At 59.1% G+C, this 23,714-nt stretch overlaps 2 protein-coding genes across 3 annotated transcripts; one reads left to right on the top strand and one right to left on the bottom strand.

Moving 5' to 3' along the window:
• Window positions 1-3,052: 3,052 nt before the first annotated feature.
• NDUFS8 (NADH:ubiquinone oxidoreductase core subunit S8) lies at window positions 3,053-5,820 on the bottom strand. The gene is made up of 7 exons (XM_074956827.1): window positions 5,682-5,820; window positions 5,145-5,202; window positions 4,947-5,009; window positions 4,558-4,647; window positions 4,126-4,298; window positions 3,480-3,608; window positions 3,053-3,253 (listed from the first exon to the last, which is right to left on the bottom strand). Exons 2-7 carry the CDS (start codon window positions 5,182-5,184, stop codon window positions 3,122-3,124), a joined length of 627 nt encoding a protein of 208 aa, XP_074812928.1. The 5' UTR covers window positions 5,185-5,202; window positions 5,682-5,820; the 3' UTR covers window positions 3,053-3,121.
• A 3,623-nt stretch (window positions 5,821-9,443) lies between these two features.
• On the top strand, window positions 9,444-21,339 carry LOC141989901 (aldehyde dehydrogenase family 3 member B1-like). Of its 2 annotated transcripts, XM_074956826.1 has the most exons (11): window positions 9,444-9,727; window positions 11,693-11,818; window positions 13,742-13,904; window positions 15,797-15,907; window positions 16,161-16,281; window positions 17,779-17,864; window positions 18,233-18,314; window positions 18,721-19,107; window positions 19,343-19,509; window positions 19,821-19,920; window positions 20,199-21,339. In XM_074956826.1, the coding sequence occupies exons 2-11, from the start codon at window positions 11,742-11,744 to the stop codon at window positions 20,390-20,392; spliced, it is 1,488 nt and encodes a 495-aa protein (XP_074812927.1). In that variant the 5' UTR covers window positions 9,444-9,727; window positions 11,693-11,741; the 3' UTR covers window positions 20,393-21,339. The 2 variants fall into 2 exon arrangements, with proteins under 2 accessions (XP_074812927.1, XP_074812926.1); XM_074956825.1 differs by lacking the exons at window positions 9,444-9,727; window positions 11,693-11,818 and adding an exon at window positions 12,695-12,749.
• The last annotated feature ends 2,375 nt before the right edge of the window (window positions 21,340-23,714 follow it).

Genomic DNA, 23,714 nt, shown 5'->3' with positions numbered 1-23,714 from the left:
CTCGTGGCGAACGGGGGAAGTCCCAGATGACTGGAAAAAGGCTAATGTAGTGCCAATCTTTAAAAAAGGGAAGAAGGAGGATCCTGGGAACTACAGGCCAGTCAGCCTCACCTCAGTCCCCGGAAAAATCATGGAGCAGGTCCTCAAGGAATCAATCCTGAAGCACTTACACGAGAGGAAAGTGATCAGGAACAGTCAGCATGGATTCACCAAGGGAAGGTCATGCCTGACTAATCTAATCGCCTTCTATGATGAGATTACTGATTCTGTGGATGAAGGGAAAGCAGTGGATGTATTGTTTCTTGACTTTAGCAAAGCTTTTGACACGGTCTCCCACAGTATTCTTGTCAGCAAGTTAAAGAAGTATGGGCTGGATGAATGCACTATAAGGTGGGTAGAAAGTTGGCTAGATTGTCGGGCTCAACGGGTAGTGATCAATGGCTCCATGTCTAGTTGGCAGCCGGTGTCAAGTGGAGTGCCCCAGGGGTCGGTTTTGTTCAATATCTTCATAAATGATCTGGAGGATGGTGTGGATTGCACTCTCAGCAAATTTGCGGATGATACTAAACTGGGAGGAGTGGTAGATACGCTGGAGGGCAGAGATAGGATACAGAGGGACCTAGACAAATTGGAGGATTGGGCCAAAAGAAACCTGATGAGGTCCAATAAGGATAAGTGCAGGGTCCTGCACTTAGGACGGAAGAACCCAATGCACAGCTACAGACTAGGGACCGAATGGCTAGGCAGCAGTTCTGCGGAAAAGGACCTAGGGGTTACAGTGGACGAGAAGCTGGATATGAGTCAGCAGTGTGCCCTTGTTGCCAAGAAGGCCAATGGCATTTTGGGATGTATAAGTAGGGGCATAGCGAGCAGATCGAGGGACGTGATCGTTCCCCTCTATTCGACATTGGTGAGGCCTCATCTGGAGTACTGTGTCCAGTTTTGGGCCCCACACTACAAGAAGGATGTGGAGAAATTGGAAACAGTCCAGCGAAGGGCAACAAAAATGATTAGGGGTCTGGAACACATGACTTATGAGGAGAGGCTGAGGGAACTGGGATTGTTTAGTCTGCGGAAGAGAAGAATGAGGGGGGATTTGATAGCTGCTTTCAACTACCTGAGAGGTGGTTCCAGAGAGGATGGTTCTAGACTATTCTCAGTGGTAGAAGAGGACAGGACAAGGAGTAATGGTCTCAAGTTGCAGTGGGGGAGGTTTAGGTTGGATATTAGGAAAAACTTTTTCACTAGGAGGGTGATGAAACACTGGAATGCGTTACCTAGGGAGGTGGTAGAATCTCCTTCCTTAGAAGTTTTTAAGGTCAGGCTTGACAAAGCCTTGGCTGGGATGATTTGATTGGGGATTGGTCCTGCTATGAGCAGGGGGTTGGACTAGATGACCTCCTGAGGTCCCTTCCAACCCTGATATTCTATGATTCTATGAAGGCCCAGAGACACCAGACAAACCACTGTAGAACATCAGAAGACAAAAGGCTTTGTAAATTGCTTCCCCCCACCCTCCATGAAAAGGAGACTGCAGCTGAATTTGCAGCTGGAAGCAGAAAGGGTTCAGGGGAAGGAATAAAAGGCCCTCAACAACGAGACATTGTGTTTCATACTACTTGCTTCTGAATGGCAAAGACTACCAAGCGTAAGTCAAAGATCCCCAGTGCTTGGCCTAGGTTAGCCCTAAAGGACATAGAGAGCTTGCTTATTATAAGAAGCTTCTATTACCTTTTGAAACTTATAGCTGTAACTAATTTGTGTGTATGTTTACCTGCTTTAACTACTTCCTTTGCCTAGTTAATAAATCTTTAGACAGTTTTTTCAATAGGGTTGGCTACAAGCATTGTTTTTGGTGTGAGATCTAAGGTGCAGTTGCCCTGGGGTAAGTAACTGATCCTTTCAGACTGGAAGAAAGCTGAATATTGTTGTGACCTTTGGTGTAAGGGACCATCTATCACACAAGCAACCTTGCCTAGGTGGCAAGATAGAGCAGTGTAGCAAAGGGGAAGGTCTGAGACTCCCTCGCTAGGCTGTTACAATGCCTGAGACGTTCACACTTGATAGGTGAAATCTAAATCCAGAACTCCCAGCCCATTTGGGGTTGTGCCCTGCCTCGTAACAGTCTGCCCTGAGGTTGGTACTCATGCTGCTCAGCCTCTGCAAGTCACCTTGACACCCCAAGCTCCTGGGGGCACTCATGAGGCAAGACAGACATTGCCAGAGGAGACTAGACCTCATCTCTGCTGGGCAGCGAGAGTCATCCAGGGGGAGTATATTCCTGGCCACCACTCACCCAAGTGCAGGAGTCAGCAGGTCTGTGGGGAGCTGCCCCTCTCTGCTACCAAGTCCAGCTCAGTCAACGGGGGCCCTGCTCTAGCTCCATGGTGCTCAGGGCAAGCAGCCCCCTGCCAGGGCAAGGGATGATAGCAGCACAAGACAGAACCAGGGCCAAAAGGGGGCAGGGACAGACCACTGCCTGGCTCAGTGTTTGGCAGAGTTCCCCCAGCATGCCTAAGCCTATTTCTCACACAGCAGGGCAGGGAGGGGCAGTACTGGAACAGCAGGACTGGGTGCCAACCCTGGCTCTGTCCTTGGCTCCTCTCCCTGGAGTTGTGGGGAAGGGTGTCCTCGCCCACCAAACACTGGGCTAACTGGAGTGAATGTCCTATTGCTCCCCTCAACAGTCGCTCTTCCCCCCTGAGCGGACAGCATTACCCACCGTTCTCAAGGGCGCTGGGAATGAGCCACAGCCAGTTACAGACCCACTGTGATGCGTAGCACTGGGACAGCAGGAGGGAGGGGTCATGTGTCCCCCACATCCCAGTTCCTTAAGCAGAGTCCCCTCCCCTGCTCAGGGCCTCAGTTCCACCCACCCACCACCATGCAAACGTACAGGAATGAGAGCCCCTGAGTGAGGGGTTATTAGGTGGGAGAGGGTCTAAGAACCTGGGTTGGGTTAGGTGCCCCCTAACCACCCACTCACTCCCCCCTGTACCCCACACCCTGAAGCCCCATTCTCCCCCAAGGCAGGCGCAGAGGAGCTGTGGCAGTGGGTGTAGGCCCTTTATTGCAGGGGTGGATCTAGGAAGCAGGCTGGGCAGTTCGGGGGGCCCAGCTGTCACCGGTACAGGTAGTCAGCCTCGATATTGGCCGCGATCTCGGCCTCCCACTTGTCCCCATTGTTGAGCAGTTTCTCCTTGTTGTACAGCAGCTCCTCGTGTGTCTCAGTGGAGAACTCGAAGTTGGGGCCCTGCAGAGACCAGGAGAGCAGACAGTTGCCACCAGGGCCTCGCCCCCAAGACAGAGACTCATGGACGGACAGACTCCATTCCTCCCTTGCCCAGTGCAGAGACCCACCTGGACCTCCCTCCCTACAGAGACCCGCAGAGGCCAAGGTGTATGAGGGCAGATCTGGGGAGAGACTGCATGCCTGGCTCCCCCGGACACCAGCCCCACGCGCAGCCGGCCACATTCACCTCCACAATGGCATCCACAGGGCAGGCCTCCTGGCAGAACCCACAGTAAATGCACTTGGTCATGTCGATGTCATAGCGGGTGGTTCGGCGGCTGCCATCAGCGCGTGGCTCGGCCTCGATGGTGATCGCCTGGCGGGGGAGGGGAGAACACGGTCATTCCCTGCCCCAGCACCTCCGCTCCAAACACACTGGGGAAAAGCAGGTGTGCTGCCTACTTGGCTGAGGGCAACACCATGCACCACAGGCAGCTGGAGACTCTCCGCCCTGGAATGGGGCAATGGGGGGGGGGGGGGCACACACTGAGCTTTTGCCAATGGGACTGGAGGAAGGGCTGGAGCCGCTGCCCGGACAGAGTCAGGACCCAGCTGTGTCAGCACCCATGCAGCACCTCTCCCTCCTGGGGTCAATGCAGCTCTCACAGCCCCAAACACAGGACATCCAAGCTGGGCAACAGGCTTGCAGAGGGAACCAAATCAAGGCCCCCTGGGGATGAGATCCTAGGGAGGGGAGCAGAGACCAGGGGACCTCATCACACAAGAGTGCCTTACCTGGGCTGCACCATGCCAGAGACAAGCATCAGAAAGGGCACTGGGGCTGGGAGGTGCGACCCCACATGGGCAACCCCTGGGGCGAAGGGGAGGCTCACCTGGGCAGGGCAAATGGCCTCGCAGAGCTTGCAGGCGATGCAACGCTCCTCTCCAGACGGGTAGCGGCGCAGGGCATGCTCCCCCCGGAAACGCGGGCTCAGGGGACCCTTCTCAAAGGGGTAGTTGATGGTGGCAGGTTCCCGGAAGAGGTAACTCAGGGTCATACCCAGGCCTAGAGAAAGAGCGAGGGGAGGTTAGAATCCAGCTGAGGAACAGCGAAGACACGAGCATCACTCAGACCCTACACCATCTCCATATGGGGCCCCCCCACTGCCGTCTCACTGGCACAGGGAGGCATCCATGCCTATCAGACCCTCACAGCCCACCTCCCCCCAGTCTCAATCCCGACAACCCCCACACCAGGTCCCACCACAGCCATCCCACTCCAGGTCCTGCCATCACAGCCCACCCCAACAGAGCCCAGGGCTCACCTCGAATGAGCTCTGTCCACAAGAGGGTTTGAGCAGCCCGGTCGGTGATGGATTTCATGTCCGATTTCAGCTCCTGTACATTCACATACTCTATAGGGGAGACATAAATCATCACTCCCCTACACAGACCAACATGAAGGGGCTGGGACAGGCACCCACCCTCTGGATAGGGTGCCCCGACAGCACCTGAAAGGGACTCTATGGCAGCTTGGGGGATGGAAGAGACCTAACTTGGATCATACATCCCTTGGAGGAAGGGACTCTGGGTGCAGTCCCCTGGGGGACAGGAAAACCAGGCTCATCCATGCCCTCCAGAATGGGCTCTGGATGCTGTGCCCCCAAGGAGAGCTCTAGGGGCAGCCTTGGGGAGGGCCGGAAGCAGTACTTACTGTAGGACTTCCTCGAGGCTGTAACACTGAGCAGCCGGGTGAGACTCAGGCAGGGTGGTGTCCCTGGGGAACCAAGGAGAAAGGTTAGAGAATGCTTCCAGCCCCAGCGCCATGGGGCAGCAGAGGGAAAGAAGGCTCAGCCCACAGCCCTACAGCGTGGGGGAGCTGGTGGGTCTCCCCTGCTGCTGCAGGCCTTACCTGTGCAGGAAGCTCGGCATATCATCCGCAGCGCCGCCATGCTGAGCCCAGGGCAATCCTGCAGCACAGGGAGGAGAAGGCAGTGTCAGCCCACACACTCAGCGTTGCACCTACCCAATACGGGCCAGCCCTGCCCACCAGCCCCTGAACCCTGCAGACAGGACTAGGGGATGGCAGTACAGGGCACTTTGCCACAGGGGTCCTGCAGCTCCCCTCTCCCGGGATGGGACCCAGGCGTCCGGGGGCCGTAGTGCAGGGCACTTTCCCACACTCCCCTGCTCCGGGACAGGGACCCAGGCATCCGGGACGGCGCCTCACGGGGCTGAGTGACCTAGGACCCATCCTGGCGGCATCTGGGTCTGGCAGACAGCAGCGAGCTGAAGGGACCCAGGCGTCCTGCCCCGCTCAGCTGCCATGCGCATGCGCAGCCGCCTGCGCCCCTGAAGGTCCCAGTGACCCGAGCGAGGCCGGGAGGACCGACCCCGGGGGGAGGCTGCCAGGCATGGGCCGGGGGCGGGGCCGGGGGGCGACACTCACCCCCGTGGGGACAGCACCGGGCACCCCTACTCCGCTCGGCTCCGAGTCTGCTGCGAGCGGGCCAAGCCTAGGCCGGCGAGCGCTGGGGCCAATCAGCGTCCAGCTCGTGTCTCATTGGCTACGGGGCCGGGAGGGAGGCGGGGCACGAGTTCTGATTCCGCCGTGCGGATATGACGAAGCATCTCTGCGGTTAAATGATTGGCGGAGGGATGGGATTTAGGGCGGGATCACTAGTGGCGGCCTCGGTTGATTGGTGGTTGTGAAAGGTGTGGGGCGGGGTCACCTCTGGACGGCCAGTCGAATTGGTGGAAGGGAGGGGGCGTGGCCACGTCCAGAACGGCCAGGTGGATTGGCGGAGTGGTATGGGGCGGATTTACACACATAACGGACCCGCGGATTGGTGGAGAACTGTTGGAGGGACATAGGGTCCTCCCTATGACTGAGTGGGGTGGGGCGAGGTTTTTAGCGCACGCGTGGACGCAACGTGGGGTTTGAGGCGGCCTGGGCCTAGTGGGATGGGTGGTGTTAATTCAGAGTAGTAGGGCCCTGTGTGGACGGGCCTACCCGGTCTCACTTCGGTTTAGCAGCGTCTCGGGAGGGTGAATCTGTGGGGCCTGTCTTTTTGCTGACCCAGTTTAATTGTGCGTCTGCAGTTAATCCGGATTAATCTTTCTGTGCAGACAAGGCTTGCATCCCCTGTGCCTTGGTTCCCCACCTGCAGCACTGGGGTGGGATCCACAGGGCTGTACTGCACTGGAGACTGTGGGGTGGTTGGACAACAGGGGCCCAGGCAGTGCCGCAAGGAGAGGGACCATGGAAAGAGGGGGAGGCACCATCCTGGGGGGAAAGAGGGGGGATTGTTGCTGAGGGTGGGAGAACCCCTTGGACCCCCAGTGGCAACAGGGCTGCCCTGTGTGATTCGTATAATCAGCCTGCAGCCAGAGGGACCTTTCCGTTTGGATGTGGGACTCACCGTGACAATGAGCGTATTGGGGGTCATGCCCTTGTCCAGGCCAGTGAGTCCGTTAGAGCCATGTTTGCTTCCTGTTGCTTTAGCAATGTGAATAGAGCTTGCACACGTGTCCCCCTTTGGGTGCTTGGCTTTCTGGGAGCCATTTGCAGCCCTCTGAAGTGTGACTTCCAGAGGGGCTGTTCCTGGGAGTGTCCATGCCAACCCCCAGGCTTTAGTGGGAGATGAAGGTTCTCAGCACCCCTTGAATAAGGCCTGGCCTTGCCTGAATTTGCGGACTTTTTGAGGCACTAACACAATGAGCCCTTGGCTCAGTGAGCACCTACACAATCTAGCTCTTGTGGAACAATCAGTGCTCCCATGGCTGTCCCCCAAGGCACTGGGATCATTTCTTTGCGGGTGCCTGCAAACTGCCGTACATCGCAGCTGTGCAGCAGTTCATGGGAGAGGTGCCCCAGGCGATGCTTTGCTGCGTGTGGCTGGGAGGAATAAAAGCCAGGGAAGCAGGGCTGCTCATGCAGGCCCCCTGGGCATGACAGCAATGGCCAGTGTGTCTAACACATTAATTGTGGCCCAGATCGGTGTGCTGCATGCCGGGCATGGCAGGTGAGTCAGGTGCCCGGAGTGAGTGGAGGGTGTGTGGGCTCTGTGCTGTGGCTAGAGGACATGCTCAGCACAGTGTGAGCAGCTAGTGCCACACACCACAGTCGGCAGGGTTCAGACGGCACAATTTTCCCTCTGTGCCAGCCTCGCCTCTGACACTGCGGCCGAAAGCCATAAGGCAGCGCTTACCTGGCCCCTTCCTGGCTAGACATGAGCTGCTGGCCTGGGTGAGACTTGCATTAGAGGAGAGAGGCTGAGCAAGTGTGTGAATATTCAAGGCTGCAGTGGGGTCACAACCTGGCCCTGCTGCACTGGGGGTGAGAGGATAAACACACAAAGGAGTGTGAAGTGTCCAGATACTGCAGTGACTGGATAAGGACCTGAGATAGGGAGTGCAGCTGTTTACCCCAGTGCAAATCTCCTCTGACTTGAGTTGGGTCCCTAAGGACCGGCCCTGGGACAGGGGACATGCCCGGGACAGGGAGGGGAGCTGGTGGCCACATGGCTGTGTATCCCAAATGATCTCCTCCAGCCTGCGCCAGGAGGAGCCAGATGGGGAGATCAGGGCCAGTTTCCCTAAGGCTCCTGCCTTCTCTTTGGCCCTCATGTGCCCTGTTGCTGCTCACACCCCCTTGGGAGCCCCCTGGGAGGGAGTAGCACCCCCTCAACCTTGGGGAAGCTTTTGGGTGAAGGAGCTCATCCCTTCCCAGGGGCCTGTGCAGTCCAGGAGCCATCCCTTGTCTCCAGGGGATAGCAGGGTACCCCGTCCTTGGCAGGCAGCGGCTACAGTCCCTAAGGGGTGCTAGGGACACTAGGAGGGATGTGCTGGGATAGCTATCCTGATAGGAATATCATGACAACACCACTGTAGCCAGGTGGGCAACCCCCTGGGGAAATTCCATTTGCCAGTTCCATGAGCAAAATAAACTATAGTGGCAAAAGGATTTGGATGGTTTTGCTGGTCTAGCTGGGTGTGCGCCAGGGCTCTAGCTGGTATAGAAATGTGAAGAAATCACCCCCATAACCCACATTGCTAGGCCAGTGTACATTTCTAGGGTCACTCTGGCCTCAAAAGAGCTTTGGCCAGCTCCAGGTGTCTGGGAACGTGGGCAGGTAGGTGGCTGCATGATGGCCCCACATGGGGGTGCTGCTAGCCTGGTGATTACCAGGACACCAGCGCTCACTGCTAGTGGGAATGGCCCATGCTCCCAGCCTGGGCACCCACCTCTCCATGCCTGGACCTCTCCAGGAAGGGGCTGTTTGCTGTGTGCCCCACACTAAACCCCCTGCTGCAGCTCTCTGCCCCCCTCTGCTGGCTGCACTGGGTCACAGGGTTAGGGCTCTGCTCCTGTGCCTTCCAACCACTGGCACTGGGGCACTGGTGCTTCCTGAACCTCCTGGAGGCTCTGTTCCACCCCCAAACGCTGCCTCCCTTTAAATGAGGCTCTGCTGACCCCTGTCAGTGGCCTCCTTCCCAACCCGTTGCAGGGCTCCCGAGCCTGGATAACCCCCTACTCCTGATCAATGCTGGAGTGACTGACTGAGGCACTGCAGAACCCAGGCATCCTGAGGCCAGTCCCACGCAGCTGTAGTCAATGCTCCCCTACTGGTTGGCAAACATGGGAGGAGCTGTGGGGTGGGGTGCAGGGGGTGCCACATGGGGTGGGCTGAGAGCCCATCCAATTTAACTGCTTGCTGGGTGGGGGGGGGGCACTCAATTGGGAGGAGCTGTGAGGACCGAGCAACGGCCAGGGGCTAGAACATGAGCAGGAGGGAACCTGCTCCAATGCAGCTGACACCCTGGGAGTCATCACACGGCCGTGGGAACACACATACACACACACACCCTGGGTGGGGCAGGTAACAAGAGCTGTGGTAATGTGGGACAGGACAGCAATCTGGGACAGCCAGTGCCAGGGGGCAGCGTGCCACAGGGCCGGGGATTCCCTAGCTGGCTGGGGAGCAGTCATGCTGGCAGAGAGCATGCGGCTGGAGGCAGCTGTGGGGTGGAGCTGCCCAGGACAGAGCTGTACTTGCTCTGCCATGTTATCCTGGGGTGGGCGGGCAGGGCAGTGATGCTTACCATGCCTGCTGGCCAGTGTGGATGCCAGGCTCCCGCTAGGGGCAGCATAGGCAGTGGGTGAGTCCTGCTCTGGGCCCAGGAGAGGAACTGGATGGGGCCTCTCCCATCCCTGTGGATTCCAGCTCAGGCGACCTTGCCCCAGGCGCCAGGGCTGAACCCTGTAGACTTTGGTACCTCCACACAAATAAAACTAACCCTTGAACAAGCATCAGGCTCATCACGGCAGGGTGATGCATCAGGAATACCAGGCAGCTGGGCACCATCAGCGCAGCAGTTGTTGCAACCCCCCGGCAGGGAGCAGGCTGGGTGCTGTGCAGAGAAGAGGTAACGCCAGCGAGGCTGGGGGTTCCTGTGCCCCTCTTACTCAGGAGCCTGGTGGGTCAGCACTGCGTGAGTGTGGAGGAAGGTAACCCCGTTGGGGCATTGTCATCTGTGGAGATCCTTGAGGAGAGCACCCACAGAGAGACATGGGGGCATCAGTGCATGGAGGGCAGCAGGGCAAGGGGACTGCCCGGCCCACGCACACCTTGGCACTGACCAACTGCCCCTGCTAATGCAGGCCCGGAACAGACTCTGCCTCTGTGCTGGGAGACTTGGGCAGGCCCTGGCATCCCGTCCCTGTGCCCAGCAGCTCTGGAGAGTGGGTGCCTTGGTCCCTGTTCTCTGGGGTTTCCTGTTGAGACCAGCCGGGGTGGGACACTGGGGCACTGTCATTTATCCAAGGGCCCAGTCCTTCCCCTGCAACACTCAAGTGAGGCCCCTGGGCCCAGCCCACCCTTGGGGGTGTCCAAGTCAGGGTAGCAGAGGCACTCTGCTGAGAAGGACTTCGAATGGACAGAGAACCTGGAGCAGAGCAACCCTGTGGGGTCTCTCAAGCCCTGGCCACCCCAGGCCCCCTCAGTGCCGTCCCCTGGGCACCCCAGGCCCCCTCAGTGCCCCTCCACCCCATCCCCTGACAAGTCCAGCCCTGCTCAGTGCCCCCTGCAGCCAGCCCATCCCTGCTCAGTACCCCCCCCCGCCCTCCTCTGGTCAGTCCAGCCCCCTCAGTGCCCCCCAATTCTCTGTCAAACCTGGACCCTCAGTGCCCCCACCGGCCAGCCCAGTCCTACTCAGTGCCCCCCCATCCCCTGGCAAGCCCAGCCCCGCTGAGTGCCCCCCCATCCCCTGGCAAGCCCAGCCCCCTCAGTGCCTCCGCATCTGCTGGCCAGCCAGGCCCCCTCAGTGCCCTCCTTCCCATCCTCTGACCAGCCCGGCCTTGCTCAGTGCCCTCCCATCCCCTGGCCAGCCCAGCCCCGCTCAGTGGCCCCCAGCAAGCCTGGTCCTGCTCAGTGCCCCCCCCCCCCATCTACTAGCCAGCACCACCCTGCTCAGCTGACTCAGGCTCGTGGGGCTTAGGAGTGGGGCTGTACAATTGGGGTGTAGCCATTTGGGCTGGGGCGTGGGGCTGGGGATGGTCCTGGAGCCCAGGCTCCATCCCCAGCCTGGGTATCTGCCCTGCTATTTTTAACTCCATAGCCTGAGCCCTATGAGCCTGAGTCAGCTGTGGGTGTTTTATTGCAGTACAGACATGGTGTTGGGACAGCACCTCTGCTCTGTATGAACGGGACCGAACTCCTAGGCCCAATCCAGCAGGCTGGAGAAAATGAAGGGTTCACAGGATGCATTAACCCTTCACCCCCTCAGCCCCAGCAGGGTGCCCCCCCCACACCATGCCAGGTGTAACATTTGTGGGGTATTTCCTCTTCCCTTTACAGCTGAAAACACTGTCCCCCCTTTGGCCCCAGCGGTTCATTCAGGCCTTGCCAGGCTGTTTCCATTAGAAGCAGAAATGGAGGCTACGCATCAGGGCTGTTCTTTGGTGCAATCCCGTTTCTGCCCAAAGAACGCAGGCAGAGTCCAGTCCCCTGCGCCCAACAGAGATAAACAGGAGGCAAGTCCCTGCTCAGAAATCCAAGTCTGCCCCTCCAGTGAGCTCCCTGCCCAAAGGCAGCCCCGTCTCTGCTTCCTCCAGGGCCCCACTTTCTGCTGCATCTCTTGCAGCCTGGCTGCTCTCTTCGCTCACACACACACAAACAATCCATTCCTCTTTTTGCTCCCCAACATTTGCAATCAATCCAATGGAAACCCCTTGGCTTGTGATTAGCTTTGCTGTGAGCCTCATTGCCTTCCTATTGTTTCCAGCTTATCACCCCACAAAGGGTTCAATGCCGTGAGGTTCATTGCCTTGGACAGTGATTTCCTGGTGTTTCCAGCTACCACTACACAAAGGGACATTTAATTGCTCCATTTCTTTGGCCTGAATGACAGGTGCTTAGCACAGCCATTGACTTTAACCAGTTCTATGACTTTCTATAGATCAAAGACACGTTTGTTGAAAGCCACCAACACCTTCCAGGGTAACAACATGGACGCAAACAGAGACACCCCAGGGAAGGCACCCACGGGTAGCGACACAGGCAAGACGGACTCCAAAGCTGCTGGGTGAGGGGCCGAGTGCCGAGAGACACCAAGCTCTGTGGGTCACCTCAGCTGTGGGGTGCAGAGCCGAGTGGGTGGGCTAGCAAGTTTAAGGCTTGGGGCAGCCAGACCCCCCCCCCACCACCACACAAAGGGGGCCCAGGCCAAGCCCTGCTGACTGTAGCAGGGTTAGGGCCTAGGAGGGCAGTGGCAGCGCTGGGCTCTTGCGCTAAGCCACCAGTCCCTGCCCCTCCGAGCATCTTACTGGGGAGAGCACCCAATGGCAGAGTCTCCTCCCAACCAAACCAACACCCAGCACAGGCCAGGCAGGCCCATCCTCACACTGACAGCAGGGAGCCACGGGCCACAGGCCAGTAGGGTCACACCTCTGCGGGACACTGATGGGAGGATAAATCCGTGCTCTGAACAACTGCAGGACAGAGCTGGGATAGAACCCAGGAGTCCTGGCTCTCAGCTGCCCCCAGCCTCTAACCACTAGACCCCACTGCCCTCCCCAAGCCAGGAAAGGACACCAGAGCCCTAGCCCCCAGTCCCTGCCACCACTCTAACCACTAGACCCCACTCCCCAAGTGGGGCTACAACCCAGGAGTCCTGGCTCCCAGCCCCCCGTAGAGCAGGAGACCTGCCTGCCCCCTGCTCTTACCCCCACTCCCCTCCCAGAGCAGGGATAGAACCCAGGAGTCCTGGCTCTCAGCCCCCGCCAGCGCTGCTGGGCGCTGACGGCTCTAGGTCTCTGCCCTGCCCCGGGGGGCGGAGCCGTGGCCGCATCACCCGGCAGGAAATCACAGCGAGCGAAGGGCCACAAGATCCCACCCCTGGTCCAGCCCCGCCCCAGCCCGGCCAATCACCTTCCTCCGCCGGCGGGCCGGTGCCCAATCGTCATCAGCATGGCGGGAAGGGGGCGGGGCTGTGCCAATCCCAACAGCCGCGACAGGTACGTGGTACGGAGGGGATCCGGCACCGGGGGCGGGGCCTGCTGCGGGGGCGAGGTGAACAGGCGCTGGGGGCGGGGTGAACAGGTGCTCGGGGCGGGGCCTGCTGCGGGGGCGGGGTGAACAGGCGCTGGGGGCGGGGCCTGCTGCGGGGGCGAGGTGAACAGGCGCTGGGGGCGGGGTGAACAGGCGCTGGGGGCGGGGCCTGCTGCGGGGGCGAGGTGAACAGGTGCTGGGGGCGGGGTGAACAGGCGCAGGGGGCGGGGCCTGCTGCGGGGGCGAGGTGAACAGGTGCTGGGGGCGGGGTGAACAGGTGCTGGGGGCGGGGCCTGTTGCGGGGGCAGGGTGATCAGGCGGTGAGGCCGGGGCTTGCTTCATGGGGCGGTAGGGGGTAGAAGAGGGTTGTGGGATTGTGCCCAAGTCAGGGCTGCCCCCCCATCCCTGATTTCACTGAAATTCCCATCCCTTTGGGCCCCTCTGGGGCTGGACCACTCCACTCCCCATCTGCACCCCCCCCCCCCAAGAGGGCAGACCCCCCCCCACTGCCTGTGCCCCCCCCGACAGGGGTCAGGGTTGGGGACTGTGGGGATGGGCATGGTCAGAGGCTCAGAGGCCGTGGGGATGGGCAGGGACTGCAGGGGGAGCGGGGCTAGGGGCTCAGAGGCTGTGGGGATGGACAGGGGATGCAGAGGGAGGGGGTTAGGGGCTCAGAGGCTGTGGGGATGGGCAGGGGGAGAGGGGTTAGGGGATCAGAGGCCTTGGGGATGGACAGGAAGTGCAGGGGGTGGGGATTAGGGGCTCAGAGAGTATGGGGATATGTAGTGGGTGCAGAGGGAGGGAAGTTAGAGGCTCAGATGCCATGGGAATGGGCAGGGGGAAGGATCAGTGGCCGTGAAGGTGGGTGGGGGTCAGCGGCTGTGTGGATGGAGAGTTGGGGATGAGGGGGGGACTCTGGGTCCTCCCAGGACAGGCTGACCTATCCCCTCCCAACCAGCATGAACCCCTATGTGGGTTTGGTGAGCAGCCTGCGCGCTGCGTGGCTCACGGGGAAGACGCGCGCTGCTGAGCACCGGGTCTCCCAGCTGGAGGCGCTGGGCCGCTTCCTGGATGACAAGAAGCAGCCTATCCTGGATGCCATGGCCTCGGACATGCGCAAGGTGAGCCGGGCGGGGCTGAGCCGAGAGCCCAGCGCAGGGCAAGTGGGGGGCAGGTCTCCCTGTAGGGAAGGGTTGGAGGGGCAATGGGGGTCTCCCTGGGGATCCCCACAGCACAGAGAGCAGGAGGCGCACTGGGGTCTCATCTGCCCAGGTTCCTGGCCCACCCTGCTCCTCACAGGAGCCGAGGGCTGTGGGTTGTGCATTACGTGAGGTGACTGCAGCATGTGGTCCCCTCTCTCCTCCCCTGGGGGCGGGACTGTGTGTGTGCAGGTGGGCGTGTTTTGGTAGGGTCTAGTTAAATGTCCTTGCTGCTCTGGGTTCTGTCAGTGAAGGCCACTGGGAGCAGCACCTGGCCCTTGGAGGGGAAGGCTGGGACGAACCTTAGTTCCCAGGACAGTTCATTCCTTGGGCTGTGACTGGCCCTGGAGGAGGCTCTGTCTCCTGCACAGACCAGCTTTGCCTGGTGGCAGAGAGTCCCCCTGGCCCAAGGAGTGGAGCTGTCAACTCCGGTCCCCCTCCCAGGGCTTTAGGCTCTGTTAGATACGCCAGGCCCAGGCCATGGAGTGCTGAGACGCGCCCGACCCAGCCCTGATCTCTCTTGTCCATGGGACGCCAGTGCATGGCGAGATTATTGGGTGAAGGGCTCCTGGCAGCCTGTGGCACTGAGGAGACGTGCTGTGGTGACCTGCATCCACTGGCATTTCCTGCGGGCGGGACGGCTCTGTGCCCAGGCCTGTCACGTTGCTTGGGGCCAGCTGGGAGGTGACAAAGGTGAGGAGATCGGAGGTCAGAGGTCGCCCACCGTGATGGGTCTGATCTCTCGGCTGTCCAGAGCTGGCAGAAGGCCTCATGCACCTAGGCGGCTGTGTGAGAGTCTAGTGTTGGTGAGGAGTCCAAGTGCCTCTGGCCCGGGGACCACACTGACCCATGGAGGGACTGTTTGCCAGGGGAGATGGCACTGCATCTGCCCCCACCCCAGTGAGCTTCCCCCAGCTGGTCCCACCCCTGCCCCACGCCGCCCTCAGGGTCTGTAGTGGTGGATAGGCAGAGCTGTGTGTCCCAAGCCTTGGTGGTGTCATGGATTCACAGGGTCTGGTCTATGCCCCAGTCTTTAAACAGTTGCTCGGAGGAGCCCTTCTGTGCACCAGGCCCCCAAGAGGTCCCATTCCTCCTCTAGGGCCGGTCATGCAGCCTCACTGCCTCCAAGACGGAGCCTCTGGGCTCCAGCCCTCCTGCTTTACCCTGAGAGCTCTGCCCAGCATGTCCCACTGAGCCAGGCTCCTGCTCAGAGCCGTTTAGCCCTCGGGGATCAATGCCTGTCAGGATCTGCGGCCATGCCAGGCAGCCCTTTCCAAACCAGGTAGCCTGTGTCACCTGGAATCCAGGGTCGGCAAGGCAGCAAAGCATAAGCGGGGAGGGGGGTGTAGGGCAGAGCTCACACTGGTGGAAGCCAGAGAGCCAGCCCCTCACCCTGTAGCCCCTGTGCCATGCCCTGATCCTCTGAGCTCCAGCTACACTCGCTCTCCCCTCATCTGTGCTTCTGTTTCCCAGTAGCAGCCGCAAGCCCAGTCTGTTAACACTGTCCTCCCTGCTCTGGCTCTAGACCTGCTGTCACCCTCAGGAGCCCAGCCTGCATTGGCCTCCCTGCCACTCAGGGTTAAGGGCCCACTGGCTGGGCATCCGTAATCTCCTCCGGGGCCTCCGTTCCCAGGGGCAGGCTCCATTCAGTTCACCGGAGCAATTCTGCTCTCCAGCCAGCTGGCTATGGGATTCAGGCACCTCCAGTGCCTGGCAGTAGGATGCACTGAGGCACGCAGCATCCAGCTCGAAGTAGTGGCAGAATGGGCATGGCCAGGATGGGGGATGAAGCTACTGCTGTTCTGTGCCCCCAGCCCCCCTTCGAGGTGGAGCTCTCTGAGATTATCTTGGTCAAGAACGAGGTCAACTACGCACTCAACAACCTGTCCAGCTGGATGAAGGACGAGGGCGTGGACAAGAACCTGGTAAGGAGGAGACGCATCCTCTGGGCTGAGCAGGGAGAGAGAGGGGACATGCCCCTCCCCCAAGTGAAATGGGGGGAGAAACACACCCCCAGGCCTAGGCCTGTGGCGGCCGGGAACAAGCACCCAAGGCTGAACCGGGACCTGCCCCCATGGCCGAGCCAGGGCTCCTCTCCCCACGGCCCAGTTCACTCCCCCGCCCCTCAGGACCTGGGACCTGCTCCCCCAGATCCTGATGCCGAGGCTTTGTCTTCAGGTGACTCAGCTGGACACGGCCTTCATCCGGAAGGAGCCCTATGGGGTGGTGCTGATCATCGGGCCCTGGAACTACCCCTTGCAGCTCATCCTGGTGCCCCTGGTCGGGGCCATCGCTGCTGGTGAGTCAGGGAGTAGGGACACTTTCCCACTCCACATTGTCCCTACCCCCCAGCCTGAAACCTGCTCCAGGCAGAGCTCCCACCCCCAGCATGGTCCCTACTGTGATGGGTTCTCCCCGGGGTGCCACCTAGAACTGGAATATCACTGAGTCCCCTGACCCACCAGCCTGGGCTCCCTCTCACACTGTACTGCTGTGACAAACCACAAAGCCCTCCAGCCTGCATTTTCACCAGCATTCACACAGGTAGGGACACACCCAGCTGCAATTACACGCAGGTTCTCTAACCACCAGCTTCCCAGCCTGGGACTGCAGAGCAGTACTGTCCTGCCCTGGTAAATCTCGCCAGTATATGGGTTTAATAGCAGGTCCGCCTCAACCTCAATATGAAGAGAGCAATGCATACTTGTGGTAACCAAGTAGAGATTTTCCCCAAGCGCTCCAGTCAAAGTTCATGGGTTTAGATTAAAACAAAAACAAGTTTATTAACTACAAAAGATATATTTAAGTGATTATAAGTGATGGCAAACAGATCAAAGCAGATTACCTAGTAAATAAAAAACACAAACTAAGCTTAATATACTAAATAGATTGGATATGAATTAGCAGATTCTCACCTTGAGAAATAGTGCAAGCAGGCTGTAGATTTTTAAGGGGCAAGCTGCACTTGCTTTACAGTGTGGAGTCCCCAGGTCTTTCATACACAGGCTAGAAATCCCTTTAGCCTGGGGCCAGCACTTCTCCCGGTTCAGTCTTTGTTCCTGGTGTTTCCAGGAGTCTTCTTGTGTGAGGAATGAAGAACCCCAGATGATGTCACTCCCTGCCTTATTTCAGAGTAACAGCCGTGTTAGTCTGTATTCGTAAAAAGAAAAGGAGTACTTGTGGCACCTTAGAGACTAACCAGTTTATTTGAGCATGAGCTTTCGTGAGCTACAGCTCACTTCATCGGATGCATAGCATATTGTGGAAACTGCAGAAGACATTATATACACACAGAGACCATGAAACAAAACTTCCTCCCACCCCACTGTCCTGCTCGTAACAGCTTATCTAAAGTGATCATCAAGGGAGGGCCATTTCCAGCACAAATCCAGGTTTTCTCACCCTTCCCCCCGCCCCCCCCCACAGACACACATACAAACTCACTCTCCTGCTGGTAATAGCCCATCCCTCTTTGAAACCTCTCTTTATAATGCGCATGATAATCAAGGTGGGTCATTTCCAGCACTAATCCAGGTTTTCTCACCACCGCCACCCCCCCCCCCCACACACACACACCCCCCTCCAAAAACCACACACACAAACTCACTCTCCTGCTGGCAATAGCTCATCTTACAATGTGCACAGCAATAATCCAAGTTTAACCAGAACGTCTTGGGGGGGGGGGGGGTTGTAGGAAAAAAACAAGGGGAGATAGTGCCGGGTCGGGGTGCTGAGGCAAGGCCCTTGGGAGGGGAGGTGTCTGTGCTGCTCACTGACGTCCCGCCTGCCCCACCAGGAAACTGTGTCATCATCAAACCCTCCGAAATCAGCAGCAGCACTGAGAAGCTCGTGGCTGAGATGCTGCCCAGCTACCTGGACAAGGTAAGGAGCTGCCCCCTCCCCTGGCTCCACACCCATCTCCTGTTCCCCAGGCGCTGAGCCACTTCTGCACACCTAGCACCATGCCCAGCCCCCTGCCCCATGCCAAGCTGGCCCCCATGCCCCAGCCTCCCACACCCAGCTATCCTCTGTGCTCCCCAATACCTTGACCACTGCATCCCCGCACCCACTGAGCTGCTCCCCAGTGCCCCCTTCCCCCCCAATGCCCCGTCAGTGCCGGTAGCCAGAGTGATGGGGACAGGGCCACAGGGAGCAGAGAGGGTAAACAGTACAGTAATGGGCAGGAGTGGGACAGAGTAAAGGGGGCAGGATGAGGATCACCCCAAACGCCCTCCCCTCTCCGATTGCAGGACTGCTTTGCTGTGGTGACTGGGGGCCCCACGGAGACCACCCAGCTGCTGGAGAACAAGTTTGACTACATCTTCTTCACTGGTATGTCCCGAGTGACCCAGTCCTCCCCACGGTTCCCTCCCCTTCCACACCAGAGGGCACCATCCAGCCCCCCCTACACACATCCTCTGCCTTCCCTCTCCCAGTAAGCTCCCCCCAGAGCCCATTGCCAGGGCACACACTTGGGGCCCGGCCAGTGGCTCTGGGCCCCTCGGGGTTCTCCTGACTGGGCCAAGAGGAGGCTCTCCGGGGCTGGGATCCCAGCTGAGTGACTCTCTGAGGCCCCTGAAGACGGGGGCTGAGAGTGACTGGAGCTCCCAGCCAGATGCAGGGTCCTTCCCCCTCCTGGGCGAGGCCGAGGCTGCCTGCATCCCAAGGCCCCTGGTGCCCCAGGCCGGGTGGAAGAGTGGCAGGTCTCTGCCCTGATGCGTCTCCCCAACCCCCGCAGGCAACCCCCAAGTGGGCAAGATTGTGATGGCAGGTGCGGCCACGCACCTGACGCCGCTGACGCTGGAGCTGGGGGGCAAGAACCCCTGCTACGTGGCTGACGAGAGCGACATGCAGAATGTGGCCAACCGGCTGGTCTGGGGGCGCTGCTTCAACGCGGGGCAGACCTGCGTCGCGCCCGACTACGTGCTGTGCAGCGCGGAGACGCAGGAGAAGCTGCTGCCCGCCCTGCGTCACGCCATCACCCAGTTCTTCGGCCCCGACCCCCGGGAGTCGCCCGACTTCGCCCGCATCATCAGTGACAAGCAGTTCCAGCGCATCCGGGCCCTGCTGGGCAGCGGGCGCGTGGCCATCGGGGGGCAGACGGACGAGAAGGAGCGCTACATCGGTGAGGGCTCTGGCCAGGGTGCGGGGCTCTGGGGGACCCATGTCAGGGAGCTGGGTTCTGGCCTGCGGATCCAGGGGGAGCCCTTATGGTGGAGAAATGAGCGCTGGGAGCTCTGGTGGCAGGGCAGGGCCTGTGGGGAGCTCTGGTGCCAGGGCAGGGCTGGATGGGGGCAGACCCATGGCAGATGAGGGCTGCCATGTGCCCCTGTGCAGTGAGTGATGCCCCCTCCCCACAGCCCCCACGGTGCTGGTGGACGTGCAGCCGTCGGAGCCTGCCATGCAGGAGGAGATCTTCGGGCCCGTCCTGCCCATCGTCACCGTGCCCAACGTGGACGAAGCCATCGCCTTCATCAACAGCCGGGAGCGGCCGCTGGTCGTGTATGTCTTCGCCGCCAACAGCAAGGTGCGGGGCAGGGATCTAGGGCTAGTTCTGGCTGAGGACTCATGCCTGGGCCCACAGCTCCATGCTGGAACCGGCCTTTCATCCATTCGCTGCTGGGGCAGTATGACCCCACCACCTTGGGGCCACTCTCCACAGGAGGATGGCTCTGCTTGGCTCCCCGCACTCCTCCCGGGCCTGGTCACCCCTCCCAGAGGGAAGCAGCTGTGTGGGAGGGGCTCCGGGGCATCTGATGTGGCAGCACTGGGGTAGCTGCGGGTGGGTATCCGTCACAAATGAGGGCTTCCTCACTTCCCATCTTTGCTTCCCCCTAGCTGGTGCGCCGGGTGCTGGAGCGGACGAGCAGCGGAGGTTTTGGTGCCAACGACTCCGTGATGCAAATGACGCTAATCTCGCTGCCCTTTGGTGGGATTGGTACGTCTGGGCCCCCAGCCTGCCCCTGTTCCCTGCCCTCCAGCCTGGGGCTGGGCCCCGTGACTGAACCGTGCTCTATGGGCAGGGATCGTACGCTGGGGGTGGGTCACGCTGGGCCCTGTGACTGAGCCATGCTGTGTGGGCAGGGCCCAGTGGGCTGGGCTCATACCGTGGGGGGGGAGGTGTGGGCAGGGCCCAGTGGGCCGGGATCATACCGTGGGGGTGGGCGCGGCTGGGCCCTGGCCTGTGCCCGTATCCGAGCTCTGCTCTGTTTCTAGGGAACAGTGGGCTGGGCTCGTACCACGGCAAGTTCAGCTTTGACACCTTCTCTCACCACCGCGCCTGCCTCCTGCGCAGCATGGGCCTGGAGACCATGAACTCCCTGCGCTACCCACCCTACAGCGAGCGCAAAAGGGGGCTGGTGCTCTCCACCTTCAGGATCAAGCACACGGGCACCTGCACCCTGCTGTGATGGGCGGCCCAGCCCAGCCACCCAGCACCACACAACTCATGTGTTGCCTGACTGCCATGCCGGGGAGGAGCAGCTGGCTTGAGCTCCCGAGCTGACCTAGGAAATCTGACCCCCCTTCCATGGGTTAAAGACACTCTCCAGCCTTCCTCTTTCCATACTGACGAGGGAAGAAAATGGTCTGGAATGTTTAAGGCTCAATGTGCTAACACAGCATTTCTCAAACTGGGGTCTGTGAGGATACCCCAGGGGGTCCACAGGCCCTGCTGATCAACTCTTCCCTGTTCCTCCCTCAACTCCTCTCCCTCCCTCCCAGTGCCTCCAGCACAGCGGGGAACAGCTTGTGACGAAGTGGGACTGTTCTTAATGTTTCCTCTGAATAGTGTGGGGGTGCCTCAGTTTCCCCTATGCAGTTCTTAAGTATCTAGGTGGTGCAATAAGGGTGTATGATCATTGCAGAGCCCTAGAGGGCAGGTGTGTGCAAGGGTCTGGACACAGAGAATGGCCGACACCCTGTTTCCTGGCAACTGATGGCCTGGCCCTTCCCCCCTGCAAGGTGAGAGCTAAAGGGTTGGAGAACAAAGGAATCAGGTGACCTCCTGGCCTGGGAAAGGAACAAAGCCCAGAGGAGGGGGGGCTGGAGGGAGTTTCAGTTTTGGGGCTGGCTGGGACATGGAGTGAAGTGCAGAAGTGGTTGTCTGGCTCACTGCCCCCCAAAATGGACCCAGCTGAGGGGTCCTGTTCTCTGCACCTACAAGCTCTGTTTTAGACCATGTTCCTGTTGTCTAATAAACCTCTGTTTTACTGGCTAGCTGAGAGTCACGTCTGACTGCGAAGTTGGGGTGCAGGACCCTCTGGCTTCCCCAGGACCCCACCTGGGTGGACTCGCTGTGGGAAGCGCACGGAGGGGCAGAGGATGCTGAATGCTCCGAGGTCGGACCCAGGAAGGTGGAAGCTGTGTGAGCTGTGTGTCCTGAAGACAGGCTGCTCACAGAAAGGAGACTTCCCCAGAGTCCTGACTGGCTTCATGGGGAGTAGTTCCAGAGCATCACCTGGGGACTCCGTGACACAGCTGTTTAGTGGGGTGCAGGAAATGCTGGGAGGGAGCAGGGAGGAGAGGGGATGGGGTGCACTCGGGGGAGGGGGCGGAAAGAGGCAGGGAAGATGAGGGGCAGGGGCGGGAAGAGGTGGGGCCTTGGGGGAAGGGGTGTAGTGGGGGGTGGAGGCTAGGGCTGAGCAGGGGACTTGGGGGTCTGCAAAAAAATTTAAATCTAAATGGGGGTCCTCGGGTTGCTAATGTTTGAGACCTGCTGTCCTAACAGATAAAGCACAGGGTATTTAGTTGGTGTCCGCTACAACCACCAAATCACACTAGGGCTAGCCCCCCTGCCCCGCCTCTTTTGGCTGAGGCTACAGCCCCGCTTGCTGGTCGCAGCCCCGCTGTGGCCTAGCCGGGCTGGAGGGGGAGCCAGAGAACTCCGCCCCTCCCCCTGTGGCCCCGGCTGCACAAGGTTTGAGGAGGCTTAGCCTCTATTACGCACTGCCCATGCACTAGGGAGTAGGATGACCAGATCCTTACACATCTTAATGTGTCGGGAAAACACTGCGTGATCATGGGGGACTTTAATTTGAGTGCCATATGCTGGAGGTGTCCTGCTGTCAGCACGGAAACACCCTTGAATTGCAAAACGTTATAGATGACAAGGTCCTCACTCAGAAAGCATTGCTGCCAACATGGGGGAAATTCTTTATTAGCCCTTGTCCTGACAGATAAAGAGGAACTGATAACAGAACTGAAAATGAATGGGGCTTAGATGTAAGTGATCATGACTTGATCACATCTGTGATGTGCAAACAGAATAAAATCTGGACCACTAATATATGATACCTGCTTCTTTAAAAGGATCTCTCAGGCTGGATTGTGTAAGACTCATTTCTGTTCAAGAGCAGGTAACAGGGATCTCTCACAGACACCTTCCTCTTATCCTGGAAGGCAAACAGATGTATGTTTACCCTCTGGTGCTGCTCAAAAATCAAGAAGGATCGTGCTTGCATGATCCCTTATAGCACTGGCTTGGCCTCAGTTCTCTACTCTGCTGACCCCGTCCGCCAGACCTCCCTTGACACTGCCTCCAGAACTAGACCTGACCTCACAAGAGCATGGTCGCCTGCTGCATCCCAACCCAGCAGCTCTTCATCACACGCTATGGACACTCCATGGTTGACTCCGCAGGAGGCCTACTGTTCAGAGAACATGCAAAACATTCTCCTAAACAGCAGAAAGCCTTCTGCCTAGATAATTTACGTGTGAAATTGGACGCGGTTCTCCTCGTGATCTCAGAATAAAAACATGTTCTGGACTGTTTGTTGTGCCGGAAACAACAAGGCCTGGCTGTTAGTTCTGTCAGAGCTCACTAGCAGTTATCTCTGCTTTCCAGCCACCAAGTGCAGGTCACTCAGGATTCTCCAATTGCATGTCCGTTGGGTACTTAAAGGGTCTGGACAGACTCTCTTACCAGGTGGCGGATTCAATCCTTCCTTGGAATTTAAATCTACTATTATCAGGGTCGAGGGGTCCACGCTTGGAACCAATGGCTGCCTGCTCTTTCCACGAAAGGGGTGTTTGGGGTAGCAATTACCTCTGCGAGAAGAGTGGGGGAGTGTGAGCCTTGGGAGCTGACCCTCCTTACCATACCATTTAGGCCGAGAGGAGAGCCCTAAGTAAGGGAAGCTCACCTGTGGTGGAACAGGAGAGGCGTCTATAAAACCAGGCGGCTGGTGGCAGAAAGAGGCTGCAGGGAGGAGAACTGCAGTCGCTGTCCCTGGGATAAGGAGAGAAAGGGGCATTGGCCCCAAGAGGAAGGTTTGGCTAGTAGACCAGGAGGACATAGGGGTCTAGCTAGGGTGGACAATGCAAGCCTGGGACAGGCACGGTAGGGAGTACTCTAGGGGTGAGGCAGGAAGGTTTGGGGTAGTACAGAGCTTGGCTGCTGGAGACAGGACCCCTGGACCAGAACCCAGCATAGAGGGTGGGCCTGGGTTCCCCTACAGCCCCTGAAGGACTGGCACGATCCAGGCAGTGATCGTGAAGACTGTCTGGGACTGTTCATCCCAGTCACTGAGGGCGCATGCCTGGGAGGCTGTGGAGGACTTTGTAGAACCTTGGAAGAGGAGGACCATTGTGACGTGGCTGGAGGGCTAAGCCATGGAGACGAGGCGCTGCAGCTTCTGAGGAGCAAGAGAGGGGCCCCAGAGCAAGACAGCAGGCCAAGGAACAGCAAGAAGAGGGCGCCAGGCTGAAAGAGCTGAGCCCCAGAGCAGCCAG

The sequence above is a fragment of the Natator depressus genome, chromosome 6, assembly GCF_965152275.1.
Source record: "Natator depressus isolate rNatDep1 chromosome 6, rNatDep2.hap1, whole genome shotgun sequence".
Classification (NCBI taxonomy): Eukaryota; Metazoa; Chordata; order Testudines; family Cheloniidae; genus Natator; species Natator depressus.
This window is presented reverse-complemented; position numbering and strand designations above follow the sequence as displayed.